The 17,782-nt window shown below is 40.3% G+C and overlaps 1 protein-coding gene and 1 non-coding gene across 3 annotated transcripts in view; both read right to left on the reverse strand.

Annotated features, from left to right (window-relative positions):
- LOC109229459 (PRA1 family protein A1-like) overlaps window positions 1-4,097 on the reverse strand; it is a 7,644-nt gene extending 3,547 nt beyond the window's left edge. For both annotated transcript variants that reach the window (XM_019394903.1, XM_019394902.1), the window contains exons 1-3: window positions 3,757-4,097; window positions 394-434; window positions 205-283 (exon numbers count right to left, since the gene is read on the reverse strand). In XM_019394903.1, the coding sequence (XP_019250448.1) occupies window positions 205-283; window positions 394-434; window positions 3,757-3,914 (278 nt within the window). In that variant the 5' untranslated portion in view covers window positions 3,915-4,097. The remainder of the gene's footprint in view (window positions 1-204; window positions 284-393; window positions 435-3,756) is intronic.
- TRNAV-CAC lies at window positions 4,172-4,245 on the reverse strand. The gene has a single exon. It is a non-coding gene; the product is annotated as a tRNA-Val (tRNA).

A 17,782-nucleotide genomic window follows, 5' to 3' on the forward strand; every position in this document is an offset into this window, starting at 1 on the left:
AAAAAAAAAAGGTGCCTGGGCAAATATCCCTCCCCCCCCCCCCCTAACCCCGAACTAAGAGTTATATGTTCCCTATATACGAAATTCACGGAAAACCTGGTTTATAACCTTGATCTCATCACACAATAATTCTTATAGAAAACCAAAAACCTTATGCGTCAAGCTTTTACTCATGTATATAACAGTAAATAAGAAGTACAGTACCTGTCATTTAGAAAAGCAATACTAAGAGTTGTCAAAAGAGCAGCAACAATAGCAAGTGGTCTCCTAAGAAACCCCAGTGCTGCAATACAAAACACACATGAAGTTAATTCGTAAGTCCAAAGAAAATGCCTGATGTAAACATCATATCTATACTGAGTAGTGAGTAATACACGATTATTTGCTTCTTACCAAGAATAGTCGCAATCATAATGAAGTAATTTGTCCGATAGCTGCAACAATTTAAAAGAGAAAATCCAAAGAACCTGAATTAGTATAGTTTCTTCACGTGTTTGAAACCCTACAGCACCAATAAGTACTTCACAACCTTTTTTTAATTTTTTTTTAAGAGAGAGATGAGCTACAAACTTAAGTACTACGAAATCTTTATAATTCAGTCAAGTTTTAAATTCCAGGTTTTGTTCTATACCAAATTATACCAACTTTCAAACCAATAAGTCTCATAGGAACTGAGTACAGGATCATCTCCAAGGTGTTGACAGAAGGATTTAAGAAGGTGAAGCACAAACTGGTAGATACCCAATAGATGGCCTTTAAAAAGGTAGGGAGATTAAGGATGGCTGTGATAGCAAATGAAAGTGTTGACTCTAGAATCAGAAGCAAGATCCTTGGGGTTTTATGCAAACTTGATATTGAAAAATCTTATGATCATGTGAACTTGGATTATCTCCCAAGTGTCCTCAAGGACATGGCGTTTGGAAGAAAATGGCTGGAGTGGATAGGTTTCTGCATCAGTAATGTCAGGTTCTCAATTCTAGTCAATTCTTCTCCTGAGGGTTCTTTTTCCATCACAAAGAGGATTAAGACAGGGACCCACTCTCACCTTTCCTCTTTATTATTGCTATGGAAGGAATGAATTGTATGACGAAAAGGCAAACCATGAGAGTTTGATAAGGGGGTTTAAGGTGCTAAATGATGAAAGGAGCAATTTGTAAGTCAAACATCTTCTTTAAGCTAATGATTCAGTGCTATTCTGTGATGCTGAAGTTGAGTTGATTTTAACTATTTTTGAAGCTATATATGGATTTCATGTCAACTGGAGAAAGTCACAAATTTATTACAGTGAATGAAGTGCCACAAACTCAAAGATTGGTTGGATCCTCGAATGTGAGGTGGGGCAGCTACCAACTATATATTTGGTCCAGCCACTGGGAGCAAAAAACAAACACAAGACATATGGAATGGTGTTTTGGAGAGATGTGAAAAGAAACTATCCAACTGGAACAGCAACTACCTCTCTTTGGATGGGAGGATTACCCTAGTGAATACTGAATACTGTGCTGGATTCCCTCCCACCTATATGATGTCACTTTTTCCTCTACCAGTGAAAATTAAGAGGAGGCTGGATGCTTTAAGGAGAAAATTTCTTTGTCGAGGGAACAAGGAAATAAATAATGTTACCCCCTGGTAAAATGAAAGACTGTGACAGTTGATAAGAAGGAAAGGGGGCTGGGGATAAGAAATCTGAGACAACATAACAAGAGTTAACTGATGAAGTGGCTACGGAGATTCAATTTGGAGGAGCAAGCACTGTGGAGAAGGGTAGTCAGTGGAAAGTATCGTGTTGAGGGTCAGTAGTGCACTAAGACAGTATCTAATTCTTATGGGCTTTCTGTATGGAAATCACTAAGATCTCTCTGGCCAAAGTTCAATAGTTTTACCAGTAGTAAGGTTGGCAATGGTGTCAAGACTTCCTTTTGGAATGATGACTGGATTGGCAATGAACCTCTTAAAGATTCCTTCTCAGACATATTTGGTGAATCAACCTCAAGCTTCTGTGGCTGAGACTTGGGGTCAACAAGGTTGGAGTTTGAACTTTAGAAGACTTCTAAATGATTGGCAAGTGACTAGAGTGATCGAGTTCTACAAACTTTTGGATGATTTTAAAGGCATTGTGGGCAAGAGGACAAACTGACATGGAAAAGGAACAGCAGGGGTATTTGTTCCTGAAATATGCATATGGTATATTGAACAGGTCGGAGCAACAACAGCACTTTTGTAACATGAAACTGGAAGCACATCTAGAAGGTGAGAACACCATTTAAAGTGGAATATTGCCGCTGGCTGGTAGCAAAAGAGGTTGTCCTAACACATGACAGTCTAATGAGGAGAGGGGCGCAGCTGTGTTGTAAATGTTTTTTGTGAGGGGAAGAGGTTGAAACAAATATTCATCAGTTTCTTCATTGCAAATTACTAGTACTCTGTAGCAGCTTTTCATGAGTATTAAAGGCCTCAGATGGACAATGCCTAGGAAAACTGCTGAGCTGCTAACATGTTGGAATGATCCAGGTAACATGGTGAAGCAGAAGAGATGGTGGAAAATTATCCCCTGCATGCTACTGGTGGACAATATGGAACGAAAGAAATCTGAGGTGCTTTCAAGATGAGCCAACTCTGAAGAGAAAATTAAGATGAACTGTATATTTTTGTTTAATTTCTGGTGTAAAGAGGCCCTAGCAGAAGATGTAGGTTCAGTAGTTGACATCATTGGGTCATTATAACTATTATAGGACTAGGTTTTGGGTTTTTGCTTTTTGGGGGACTCCTGTAACTTTGTTCCCTTAAGCACAGTCTTTGTGGTAAGGACTACTTTTCTGATTATTTATAAAAACCTGTAAGCTTTCTCAAAAAAAATTCTGATGGCAACACATGAAATCTCTGACAGTACATTTCCGTCCCCACTTGTGGGATTTCACTGGGCTTGTTGTTTGTTTGTTTTGTTTGACCGTACATTTCCGTCTGAAGGTAGCTATCTCAAAACTTATCAAACACTGATTCGTGGATTCAACTTATTAAAAAGTAAGAAACTAAGAAATGTTTTACCAGCAACTAATCCACTAAACAAACATTAATCCGTGCATTTAATTGATTATTTACTTAGAACCTCTATGAAAACTCAATTTCGAAGTAAGTTACGTATCTGAAGTCTGAACAGTGTTCATTTCATCTGAAAACACTAACTAATTACCTAGCAATAATCAACTTATCAACCGCTAATTTGAGCATTCAATTGATTGAAAAGATAAAATCAACTCGGAAAAATTTAGCATGTAATTAATCTATTTATGAAAAGCTAATTAGCTCATTCAAATCGATTGCTGAAAAACTATTCATTTCCGTCCGCAAAAAGCTAGCTACCAATACACTTATCAAACACTAATCCGGGCATTCAATTGATTAAAAATTATAGGAGCTCCGAAAATTTTATCTAGCAATAATCAACATAATCCGCGCCTTCAATTGATTAAAAGAAATTAGAACAACTCGGAACTATTTTAGCAAGGAACAAATCTACTTATGAAAAGATAATTCGCTCGTTCAATCGATTGCTCCTAATACACTTATCATACACTAATTCGTGCAATTGACAGAAGAATTCGAAACTTGGAAAAATTTAACAATTATCTACTCATCAAACGCTAATTAGTGAATTCGATAGATTAAAAAAAATAAAAACACTTGGGAAAATTTTAGCTAGAAACAATTGTGCATGTGAAACGCTAATTCGCTCATTCAAAATTAATAGAAGCGTACTAGTAAAGATTGCACTTGAGGCGACTGTTCCATTTGGAGGAGGATCTGGGGAAAGTGAATCGGGAGAAGAATTCAGAGAGAGGACGCGGTGGAGATGACCAGTCGACTTCCCGTAGAGCCTCGATCAGATCCTCTGTGGTCACCGTTCCCCAATCCATTATTGCCTTTTGATTCAACGATAAACCCTAGATATCCTCTGGATACTTACAAAAAAAAATTGATAGGAAAGCGTAATAACGAGGATGATTTGTGTGATTTTTGGAATGTGTAAATGGCAAATGAAAATGGTTCTGTTTTTGAGGATGACAAAGCGAGTAAACGTCCTTAAGTAAACGACTACTTGAAGGAGAGGAAACCAAAAAAGAGACGTGTTAAAGGGAGTGTTGTTGTGGAAAATAAATTTTTTTAAAATATTTGTCTGAGCCCGGGTTCGAACCGGGGACCTCTAGTGTGTGAGACTAGCGTGATAACCAACTACACCACCCAGACAATGCTCGACTATTTGTTGTTCTTTCGTACTATAAAGAGTACTTATCCTCTACACTCCCATGCCAATTTACACTCTCTTTGGATCATTGTTCCCCATTGTTTTATAATGTATTGTATTGTATCGTATCGTATCGTTTTATGAATATAATATTTGGATAGATTGTATTGTTTGTTACTGTTAAATAATATTTTGTTGTTTAGTTTGACTGTATCGTACTGTACTGTAACTGATACGTTTACTAAAATACCCTCAATTGTTTAAATATTAAATTTATCAAAAATTATGCATAAAAATAATTTTAAAAAACAAAATAGAAGAGGGGAAAACATCTTAAGAAAGCAAAACAAAGGAGCGAGATAGAAAAAGGCAAAACAAAGGAGCACATCTAATTAAAATTGAGTTAAAAGCAAATTAGGAGAAAAAATAAAACAGAAGGCGGCAAAACACCTTTAACGTTGGCGGTATAAGTTCTGGATAAAATAAAATAGGTTCTGGGTTGGAGATTTGGAGTTAAAATAGAAGAAAAAAAAGTAAAAGGTAAAATAAAATTATGGAGTAATAAGTCAAGGCATAATTGGAAAGAAAAATAGAAAACAATCCCACCACACCAAATCGGTTTTTTAAAAAAAAAAAAAGACTTTTCATTGTTCCGGAACAATGGATTTAACAATACAATACAATCAATTTTAATGAAACAATCAAAACAAATATTGTTTTAAAATAACAATACAATACGATACAATAGGGAACAACCATCCAAACAAGCTGTTAGAGTACTTCTCCTTTACACTATCCCATGCCAATTTAGTGTACTTCTCCTTTTAATATTTTTTATTTTCACTACAATGGTCTTAGGTTAGGAATATAGATTATAAGACTAATTATATAGTAACTTGAGCTTACAGTAGTTCAAATTGTAATCTCATAACTATTTTTCTATATCTTCAGAAACAATTTGATGCACATTATACATGTATTGGGGTGAATTTGGTTGATAACAGGTGGGCAAATGACGAGGTGATACGTGGAACCGAAGATAGGAAAAAGATGAGTCAGCAAATAATTGGCACCGGGTACGAAATGTATAACCGGTACAGGATTGATCCCGAAGGAAGCATAACCGATGATAAAGATTCAAAGATTTGACATCAGATAGCATTTAATGAGCAGCTATTACAGAGAATATCTGCATTCAAAGCCAGCTGTTATGCACCCATCAATGACGTTTTTATTCTCATTTAAGATAAGCTTGATTTTAGGATCTTGTCTCCCTAATTATAGCTATAGATAGCACGATTAACAACCGTTGTAGGACATGAAAGATTCTGCACAAAAAGGTTATATCTACTATTTTATGCTCGATTAAACATCTTTATCACTGCTTTTACTTTTGCTCTCGGAAAGATTAAGCTCAGAGGCAGGCTAGTCACTTCTTTAATTTCAGTTATTAGTCTTGTTTTTGTTCCTATTTATTTATCATTCTTAGATCAAATTGATTCACTTGTCTGTAAATCACGCTATAAATTTAACTGTACCATTTTATGAGTAAACAGTTTGGTGCCCATCATGGGGCATAGACAGATGCGTAATTGCTTTTATCCATTCGTTTGTTACTAACAAGTTTTGATTCTTTCCTTAGTAAAATCAAATATGGGAGCTAACGATGGCAATAACGATTACAATGTTGGAGCACATAATGAACGGGAAGAGGCATCCCAGCATGATGACTCAATCAGCGAGACCTGCAATGAAAGAGATGAAACAGCCCCGGTTCATGCATGTCAGTACCCTCGGCATGTGAGGGACCCAACTCCTGATGATGCGGAGGATGAACACGTTGTTGAAACAGTCAAACTCCTGAGAGAACAGCAAAGAGCAATCATGGATCACCTCTTAAGGCAAGATCAGGTGATGACAGAATTAAAACAAGCTTTGTCGGTGCTGCCAATAATATCCACGGAAGAGCTCCGATTTTTCCCAGCATTCTCGCAAATCAGACAGATCAAAGAATCGATAACAACACTACAAGGGATAAAGTCAGTTTTGATGAAGTCGGGGGACCGGAAGCGGATCTGGGAATAACAACTTGAATGATCATTTCAAAACAGAACTCATGAGATTCATGAGAGAGATGAATGAAAAAATAGACCAGAACACAAAGGAGTTTCATGCACGAATGGATTAGATTTCGGGCGCGCCGCCGGTGTTAAAGGGTCCAGACTCAAAAAATTATATGCAGTTGCCGTTCAAACCAAGTGTGGCACCAGAGTTGATCACGAAGAGGTTCAAAATGCCAGATATACCAAAATATGATGGGATGTCGGATCCACATGAGCACATCACGACCAACACCACGGCAGTGAAAGGAAACGACTTGGCTCAGCACGAGATCGAGTCAGTTTTGTTGAAGAAGTTTGGCGAATCCCTCAGGAAGGAAGCCCTGACGTGGTATTCCCTCTTACCAGAGCATTCAATCAATCATTTTGAAATGCTTGCAGATTCGCTCATCAAAGCCCACGCTGGAGCAAGAAAGGCAGATATATTCAAGATTTCGCAAGGAGAATCTGAGTTGTTGCGGGAATTCGTAATCTGGTTCCAAAAGGAAAGAATACTGCTACCAGCGGTTCCGTGGGCAGCGGAGGCATTTATGAAGGGTCTAAATCTACTAAGTTCTGATGCCTCTCGAAAATTGAAGGAGAGCTTGCTCGAGTTCCAGGCAACCACATGGGCAGATGTCCATAATCGCTATGAGTCGAAGATAAAGATAGAGGATGATCAACTTGGTTCTTTGGTGTTTTCCAAGGTACGGGGTCGCGATAAAAATCAAGATAAGTTCAGAAATGACTTTGAACAGATCGGATGTCCTCTAGGGTCATTTTTTTTCGTACGAGAGGACCGATGGGCATAACAGTAAAGGATTTCAGTCATCAGATAGGTTTGCTTCCGATAGAAGGACGGATAGTGGCTCGAATAACAGGTCTTTGCAAGAAAATGAGGTGCCAGGATCTCGAGATCCTGCATATCCCAGGTTATCTTATTACAACTTTAACATCAGCCTAGTAGAATTAGTGTCGGTGATGAGGAATATCAAAGAATCACGGTTTCCAAAACCAATCCAATCAGACCCTAGCCAAAGGGATCCTAATTTGTGGTGTGAATTCCATGGGACTCACGGGCATAGAACTAGGGATTGCTGACATCATCACGAGGAGGTGGCATCGTTGTTGATGTCCATCTTATAGAGTTCTTAAGTGACCACACTAAAAATAATTATGGTAGAAGCCGGGATAACGCGGAACCATCAAAAGTAGAAGTGGGGTCACCTCGGATGATAATCAACATGTTATTCGGAGGGAGCGAGGTCAATGGGGCGACATTTTCGGCAGCAAAAAGATGAAAATATCAGTGATTCATGGCATGAGGATTCGGGAAGTCTCAGAAGAAGACATCACCTTCACGGAAGAAGATGTTGATGGACTTCTCCTACCGCACAATGACACGCTGGTAATTTCACTTAATGTCTTAGATTTCAAAATTAAGTGTGTTTTGGTCGATGCAGGGAGTTTAGCCAATATCATACAATGGAGGGTCTTGGAACAAGAAAAGTTGAGTGGGAATAATACCTAAAAAGAATAATAAATTTAGAATATGTATGGACTATAAGGATTTGAATAAGGCATGCCCCAAAGACTCATTCTCGTTGCCGAACATTGATCAAATGATTGATGCTGTAGCTGGGCACGAGTTAATGAGTTTCCTCGATACTTATTCCGGGTATAATCAGATTAGGATGAACTCAAAAGATCAAGAAAAAACTTTTTTCATCACAAACTTTGGCACATGTTGCTACAATGTGATGCCTTTTGGGCTCAAAAACATCGGAGTCACGTATCAGAGGCTCGTTAATAAGATGTTTGAAAAACAAACAGGTAAAATAATAGAGGTATATATTGATGACATGTTGGTTAAGTCTTTAAATGCAGGAGATCATATGAGACATCTCAAAGAGACGTTCGACATTCTGAGGAAGTACAACATGAAGCTCAACTCGGAGAAGTGTGCCTTCGGGGTTGGCTCCAATAAATTTTCAAATTTTCTGGTCTCGCAAAGAGGGATCGAGGTAAACCCTGACAAAATCAAAGACATCGAGGACATCCCGAACCAGTTAACAAGCATGAAGGAAGTAAAGAGGCTGACCAGTAGGTTGGCGCCTCTCAACAGATTCATCTCAAGGTCCTCGAAAAAATGCCACCACTTCTTCTCACCTTTGAAAAAGAAGGACGACTTCGTGTGGACTCCGGAATGCCAGCAGGCACTGAAGGACCTAAAAAGGTACCTATCCAATTCTCTATTATTGCAAAATCGAGGGAAGGTGAATAACTGCTAATTTATTTGGCGGTATCGGAAGTAGCGGTAAGTGCCCTTTTGGTCCGAAAAGAAGAAAGTACGCAATTTCCTATTTTTTATGTTAGTAAAATATTAGCAGGAGCGGAGACTCTTTATCCGCATCTTGAAAAGCTAGTCGTAGCTCTCTTAGTTGCCTCTCGAAAGCTTAGGCCTTATTTTCAGTGTCACCCAATAGTCGTTATGACAACCTTTTCTTTAAGGAATGTCCTTCATAAACCTTAGTTGTCAGGCTGTTTGGCTAAATGGGCAGTCGAAGTTAGCGAGTTCGACATTGAATATAAACCGAGGACTACAATTAAGTCATAAGTTTTGGTCAATTTTAGTCCGAGATTAATGCCTTTGGCTGCTAAGGAAGTAGTGCTGGTATCGGAAACGACATCGGGAGTTTGAAACTTGTTTACGGATGGAGCCTCCAACGTAAAGGGGTCCGGCCTCGGAGTAGTACTAATCACCCCTTCGGGCGACTTCCCAAGATAGGCCATTAGAATTGTACTGTTAACTAATAAATAAAGTCGAGTATGAGGCTTTGGTTGTAGGACTTGAACTAGCTCGGGGACTAGGTAGGTCATCGAGATAAAATGCGACTTCCAGCTGGTGGTAAACCAAGTGTATGGGATTTTTGACACAAAGGAGGAGCGCATGCAATAATACTTGAACAAGGTTCAAGCATTACTTGCACGATTCAGAAAATGGTCAATCGTTCACATGCCGAGGGAGGAAAATATGGAAGCGGACGCTTTGGCTAATTTAGGGTCATCCACGGAGATGAAAGGATCTAATTCTGGTACGATCGTCTAATTGTTGGATTCAGTGTTAGATGTGGACGGTTCCTGCAAAATAAATTCAACCAACTTAGTTTGGGACTGGAGGAATGAGTTCATTGAATATCTCAGACATGGTAAATTACCCGAAGACCCAAAAGCGTCCCGGGTACTGCGAACCAAAGCGGCTCGTTACTGCCTTGTTGATGGACAGTTATATAGGAGATCGTTCCAAGGACCATTGGCTCGATGCTTAGGGGCCTCGAAGGCGGACTACGTGATGAGAGAAGTCCACGAAAGAGTCTGCGGAAACCACTCTAGTGTAGACTCGTTAGTTCTCAAGTTAGTCAGGGCTAGCTACTATTGACCCAGATGGAACAAGACGCAAAAACATTCATTCAAAAGTGCGACAAATGTCAATGTGACACACAGTTAGTGCATCAATCAGCAGAACTTTTGCATTCAATGGTTTTCCCGCGGCCATTCATGAAATGGGGATGGACATAGTTTGTGCTTTACCACCGGGCCCCGGGAAGGTAAGGTTCCTTTTAGTTTTAACTGATTATTTCAATAAATGGATTGAAGTTGGTCCTTACCAAAAGTTCGAAGAACGCGAGGTAGTTGACTTCATATGGGACCACATAATCTGCCGATTTGGAACACCAAAGGAGATTTTTTGTGACAACAGACCGTAGTTTGTCGGTTCAAACGTCACAAAGTTCGTGGAAGGGTTAAAGATAAATGAATTACTTCTTCACTGTACCACCCGAGTGCTAACAGACAGGCAGAGTCAACCAAGAAGGTAATTATTCAAAACCTTAAAAAGAAGTAAGAAGATGCTAAGGGCAAGTGACCAGATGAGCTACCGAGTATTTTATGGTCATATCGGACCACGGCGAAGTCGAGCACGGGTGAAATACCCTTTTCACTCGTATACGGCTCGGAAGCTATAAAGTGGGGGATCCGACCTTGAGGTTTTCCCGAGCGAACGAAGAAGCAAAGAATGAAGCATTGCTGGTAAATCTAGACTTGCTTGAAAAACACTAGGGTCTGGCATATGTGAGGATGGTAGCTCAAAAGCAAAGAATGGAAGGGCAAACCTCCGACATTTCAAAGTTAGAGATCTGATTATAAGGAAAGTTACTCAAAGCGCTCGAGAGGTTAACACCAGAAAGCTGGGACCAACATGGGAAGGACCTTATCGGGTTTCAGCTATAACCGATAAAGGCTCATACAAAGTAGAAAATCAAGACGGAGTCAAATTGCCGAGCAATTGGAATGTGACCCACCTTAAAAGGTACTATTATTGAAGATCCTTACTGGAACTGAAAGTATGTGCTACACTCTTTTTCCCTTCGATCAGTTTTTGTCCCAATCGGGTTTTGCTGGCAAGGTTTTTAATGAGGTAGCAACATAAAACATACTACGAATAAAGGATCATCAACAAAGGCAAGGCCTTTAATATCGGAGCACTAAAGTTCTTCCACTAATGGGATCGACGACCATGAGCTCGTACGGTAAACAACTTTTGGATGGTTAAATAATCTTTGGTTCAATGGCGAATCTCGCCTCCCAAAACTCAAAGAGATTGTTTAACCGTTCACAAGTTTCCTCCACCAATGAAGCAGCGGTATAAAGTATAAAATGAAGGAAAAGGCCTTTGGTGAATGCAAGATTTCTAGTGTTCGAATTCTCATATTTAGCATACAAACACTAGGGGAAAGTAATATATGTTACGACACCAAGAGTGCCACACAGACCAGGGACTGTTAGAAACAGGACCAATGTCTTATCGGGACCGGAGACTGCATGATCAGCCCCGTAGAAATAAGCTGTACAAGTTAGCCACATGTATTCGCAGATTTATTTACTTAAGCAAATAAATACTTATGTAAATGTACTTTTAAAGAAAGAGGGGAATAAACCAAAGACCTTTTATTCTTATCTTATTTCTTGTCCAAATGATAAGTTAATTTATTTTATCATTTGAGAGTTAACAAAAAACTTCAAATGTTTATGTCGTAATGAACGGGAGATGTCCTCTTCAAGAGAACGGTAAACATAAGGGCCCTCTCTTATGAAACCCTTATAATAAAGGGTAGATTCCGGAAGTGCTTATGCCCGAAATCAAAAGCTATTGGATGCAAAAGTATTCCCAAAACTTTATCAATCAAACGTAAAGAGGATATTTTTTTCACAACACTTGAGCAAAAAGTTCTTTTATTTATTAAAGTTCCAAACTTAGTAAAAAGTTTTGGCATAATTACAAAAGATAAAAGGAAAAAAATTATTCTTTGTTGCCAGAATCCGAAGGGAGAGAAGGGTCTTCATTCTCCCTGTTAGAAGAAGGTTGTTCCTCTGCCGGTTCGGGGCCTTCATCCTCTTCGGTATCCCCTTCGGATCCTGAATACTCAGAACTAGTATTCGAGGAGTCAGTTGCAGCGGGCCGAGTAGGAAGATTTTCACGAGCAGTTAACTCCAATCCCTGGTCCTGGGCAATGCACTCATCAATATTGGCAATGCCTTATTTGGCCTCCTCCAAATTCTTCCTCTTCATATATTACATGGTATAGGTTTTCTCGGAGACAAGGGAGTCTTCTTGGTTCCGGAGTTTTGCTCAGAGTTTGTCAATTTTGGCCTAGAGCTCTTCATTATCCGTCTTCATTGCGCTGAGTATGGAATCACGCTCAACATTGATGGTTGAGTGAAATTAATTTTGCTCCATGACTCTCTTCCATTTTGGACCTCCGCTCCTCGGAAGTAGTGGCCTCCTCAGTTTTGGCATGCAAACCAGCCTCCAAGTTTCTAACTTGTTTCATGAAAGTTGATTCACGTTCGACAGCAGTAGTCACAACATCTTGGAGCTCAGCCCACTTGGACTTTGCTTCCTTTAAGTGCTCATGAAGTTGGGTGGCTTCTTGGCTATGAGACATCCTGTCTTGCTCCGACTGCTGCAGTCGGCTCGAGCTCATCCATTTGAGCAACTTTGGCCTCCAGCACCAGGAGGCACTCAACGAGTTGATTCCTCTGAGCCAACAATTGTTCTCGTTCTGAAGCAAGCTCTTGCTTGTCCATAATCAACCTTTGTAGGCCCTCATAGCAAGAAGATTGGCTTGAGAAAGGGATAGGATCAAGATTATTACTTTGAAGCGTAAATGGAAAGAAGATAGAAAAATGTGAGATTGTTACCTACGCGAGTAGTGCATGCTGTTGTTTATTAGGCATTTCCCAGAAAGGGAGTCCATCTTTTTCCAGTCCTTCGCCGAAGCCAGTGCCTTCAGGTAATTAGCAAGTTCTGCCGGCTTGGAGAAAATATGGCACTCTTTCGAAACCGAAAGAGTAGCACTTCGCCTTCCACGAGGATCTTGAGAAGGAGTCGAGTATGTGTTTCCCAAGTTCTTGTGGTCCGGAGACCCCGGAGAAGAAGCATTCCCTACTTGTTCGGTCGAAGCCAGTGGAAGAGAAGTAGCCGATATTGGTGAAGAAGGGGCAGTTGGTATTGGTGGATGTTGTGGACGGAGAGGTCAGGGGCCGAGCTCCTCTGACCGGAGACGGCAAGGGGGGTTTGGAAAGCGAGAATCGACATTCTCAACCAAATCCATTTCCCTAGAGCGCCTGAACTTCTTTTGCTGGTGGTTTTTGGAGCTCCCCCGGCTGAGCATCCGGTTGAGCTAATGAAGATCTTTTTCTTCTTTGAAGGGAAGCCTCTTCATCATCGAGGACAACTATGGTCGGCTCTGTTGGGACTCCGAGATGAGGCACCCTCTCCGGAGGTTTGAGCAGATCCACGAGCCTTTTTTCGGTTACGGGCATTCTGCAGTACCCTGCTTGGACTCCTCGGGGTCATCGAGAACGTCGACATCGGGGCATACAACGGAACCCCTCGGAAGTCCTATACAAGTAGAAAGACGGTTAGTAAATTGTTCTTAAACTATTTTACGTAGATGAGATTGAAAGAAAGATGGATTTTGCTCACCATGGTTCTTGGCTCTCCACCCGTATATGGGAGCCATTTCTTTCCACCATCGAGATTCTAGAGTTGTAATATCCAGAATTTTCTAAACCCATCGGTCCATACCGTGAACCCGTGGAGGTTCCCAGTAAGTAGTTGAAATGAAGGGAGTAAAAAAACTCAGCCAAGAAATTATCTTTCTACGAAAAAAGGAAACGAACACCCAAAGACTTACGGAAAAGATTCTATGATTGGGGGAAAGCTGGAGCTATGGTCGGGATGATGTCCCTGGTAGCAATAGCAACGAACTGCTCTATCCATCCATGATCTTTGTTATCATCTACGCTGGTGAGAAGAGCGTGGTGACCACGCTTGCTGAAGTTTAACACTCCCCCACGAAAAATCTTGGGGGAGTAAAGATTCATCATATGTGCGAGAGTTAGGGTTCCCGAACTCGACGCATAACTGACAAAGGCAAGCCACTGTGCTCGATATGGATGGGACTACTTGTGCCAAGCAGACCTGGTACCGGTAGATAAATTCCAGAATTATTGGGTCGAGTCCTTCACTAGACCCCAAGTTGAAGGGACCCAAAGTAAAAGGATATTTATAGACATACATAAACCCAGCTTTGGAGTAGGTTACTCGTTCGATCCCATCTAGGGCAAAAATTTCAACATTACTACAGTTGCAGTCCTCTTTTACAACAAGGATTCTAGGAGGAAGGATGGATGAGGAGTACCTACGAACTGGCCAAAACCTGCTACTTTAGGAATTTGTAGGTGCGCTTTGATCTTGGAGATCGTATTTTGTGCTAAGATGGAGTGGTATGATGGTGTTTGCGGTCAGAGGTTCAGATTCGATATCAACCACTTTGTTCTTGTTTTTCCTTGGACCTCCTCCAAAGACAAAATCAGAATTCCCAATGACGGGACGAGAAGACATGATGATAAGAAATCTGTGAAGAGGTTTTTACTGAAAGAGTTGAGTTTTGCAGAAAAGCTCTAAGGAGATTCAAAGAAGGAGAAAGTGTTGTGAAAGTAGTGAAAGTGAAGAAACAAACATGACGAGTAGCAGAGAAGTTATAAACGAGAAAAATCGTGGTCATGATTATCTCAAAAACCAGCGAAAATACTTGATGAATCACAGCACAACACGTGTTCGGGATATAAATGCGAGAAGACGTGTGTCTCTTCAAGTGTCAGAGACCATTCAGGAACTTTCCCGCAGCTCATCTACTTCCCGATAACACTAAGTTGCGTCACCGAAAAGCAGGGGGACTATCTGTATGGGGTGAAATTGGTTGATAACGGGTGGTCAAATGGCGAGGTGACACGTGGAACCGAAAATAGGAAAAAGATGTGTCGCGACCCAAACCGATGGGCCGCGACGGGTACCCGGTACCTTACCCAATCGAGTACCAACGTAATGTATCTTTCTTATTACATCATCATAGACACGTGACATACGGGCCTAATAGGCCAACTTGATCATTTATAAATTCTAAACATAGGCTGACAAGGCCATACAAGTATTCGTATATAGATTTGTCTACAAGCCTCTAAGAGTGCATAAGTATCATAAAGGTCGGGATTGGTCCCCGCCATACCAATCAATACATGTTCTAATTATACTGACCAAATAAATAACTCAGAAGCAAATGGAGTGCACCAACATCTTCCGTTGAGCTAGTAGCCTGCTTGGAGGGCTCTCGACTTGTCTATCGGGACCTGCGGGCATGAAACGCAGCGTCCCCGGACAAAAGGGACGTCAGTACGAATAATGTATATGTAAAGCACATAAATAAGTACGACATGAAAGAAATATAGAGTAAATGACTCAACCTGTAAGTCCGGATAACTTTGTAAATCATGAAATACTTATAGTGTCATGCATATGCGTATGAATGTCATGTCGTGCATAGGTACATATGTTCATAACATCATCAAGCCTATGAGGGCTCCCATCATATCATCTCGGTCACTGTGTGCAAATCATCAACGTATACCAGCTGATCAGGTGGTGGTGCGTATATAACGCCATAACCTTTTCCCATATCCTTATACATATACATACATATATACGCGTATATAACGCCGTCTGAGTCATGGGTCAATGTACATGTATAAATGCATGAAATGCTTAAGAAATACGTTAATAAGATTTTCTCGGAATGTCATAAAACTCAATATGCCTTTCGGATAAACTTTATCAAATACGTATTTTTCTGAGACCCATGAGCAGAAGATATAATAATAATTCACACGGGGAATCAAGAATATAGACATCCCTAGTATTTCTATGAATAGAGTCATTTATGAAAGTTACGTATTTTGCTCGTTTCATTTGCATCGTATGGATCATGGCAAAAGGAAGAAAATATAGCCTTAACATACCTGAAGTAGGGAAAAAACCGTATAATATTCTTGGAAAAGATTGCACCGTGCTCCTTTAGAACCGCAAAATTTTACGTTGCTAATAATTCTCGTTGAATTCTTTTGGTTTGCAAGAATTCTCGCTGGAAGCTTTTCGGATGGAGTTTAGCGTTTCTTCTTGAATACTTTGAATTAGGAAGGAACACATATATATCTTTGTTATTCTCTGTCCAAATGAACCAAATATGTGTAAAAGAGACCAAAATGTTTTTATAAATTTTCCAATGTCTTACACGTTGATGACTTATTCATTTTAGCTAGACACCTAAGCTCATATGACTTCTTAGTCATATGTCTTTAATAGTGGCCTATTGCCACGTAGGGGTGGGGTGGGGATTTTAAATGTTTATTCACTAATTTATTAATTAACTAACTAATATTCCGTTACCCGATAATTAACTAATTACTCGCATAATTAAGAATTATCTCAAATTAATTAAAATTTTACTTATTTTTAATTCCCTTATATATATCATACTATCATGGTCATATGCTACCTTATATGGTACTAGTCCATAAACATCGGGTATTAATGCTCGGCACGTATTTTATCCCAACATGCCAAACTTGGATGAAAATTCACTTTCTTTGACTTGCTTCCCCTCTCACCTTCACGAATTTACTCATCACTTGTTTGAAATAACACAGTCCTTATAATCTCCAAATAATCTTTTCCTTAGACTGATGTCAATTACCTTACGATAAATTCAACGTATAATACTACAGGGTGCGGCATCGTCGTAATTTAATACTGTAAAGTGTAACATCATCGTAATGTAGTACTGCAAGGTGTAACATCATCGTAATATAATACTGCGGGGCGAAGTATTAACGTAATATTGCGGGGCGTAACAAGATGAGTCAGCAAATAATTGGCACCGGGTACGGAGTATGTTACCGGTACAAGATGGATCCTGAATGAAGCATAATCGATGGTAAAGATTCAAAGGTTTGACATCGATTAACATTTAGTGAGCAACCGTTATAGAGAATATCTGTTTGAATCAAAGTAGTTTAATACTTTTTAAGCAAAATCAATCAATATAGATGAAGGGGTAAATCGTAGTTGAAGATAATAAACCCTAGGATGATCTTGAGTACAGGATCAGACATCAACAGTACAAATCAGAGAAATAAGAGAAGGTGATAATCTTCGATAGGTAAGAGAGAGGTAATGCTAGAGAGAGAAGAGAGAGAGAGAGAGATAATGTATTTCCAATAATGAACCCCCCTTTACAAGGCTTGGACCCCTCTTTATATAATAGAGGATCCTTACTTGAATATTAAAAGACAGAAAATAAAGTACATACTATAGAGGGGACGGCGTGATCATGAAGTCGCCCCTCTTGTTATTCCTAGGTCGCCCTTCTAGCTGGACTCCCATATATTCGGTCGGTCGTGCTGGCTTAAGGACGTGGTCGGTCAAATTCGACCCCATACAGTTAGTCCCTCCGCTCGTCGGGGTCGCAGCGAATGCGTCCTCGATGGGCGAAATCGGTACCTCCGTTCTGGGAGAGTTTGACTTTTTCAATGACTTGTGACGTGACAGGCAGGAGGCAGTAATCGTGACTGTCAGAGCGTCGAAGCGAAACGCCTTTCCCCGAGTGACGTCAGCGTTCATATGCATCATCATTGCGCGTATTCTCGAGGCTGGAAATCAGAAGCTTTTGGCGCCTGGTTTCTCGTGCCGATTCGACGTCTACCTCTTCGATTCTGGCGCCACCCAACCCTATAAATAGGAGAAGGGTTTAACTTGATTCAAACTTTGGTCATTTGCAAGAGCATTCCAGCCCTTCAGTGCCTATTTTCACATTCTGGTGCGTTTTCCTTTGATCGAAAGTCTCCTTTTTCTTTGTTGGGTTGTGCACAACTTCTTCTTCACCGTGATCATGCCTAAACCTTGCCAAAGCAGCGAGAGGGTCCCAGCGACTGCCCCATTGAACGTACCGCCACCTTCCGATGGTGGAGTGGCGGAGGAGGA

This window comes from Nicotiana attenuata, chromosome 7 (assembly GCF_001879085.1).
Source record: "Nicotiana attenuata strain UT chromosome 7, NIATTr2, whole genome shotgun sequence".
Classification (NCBI taxonomy): Eukaryota; Viridiplantae; Streptophyta; class Magnoliopsida; order Solanales; family Solanaceae; genus Nicotiana; species Nicotiana attenuata.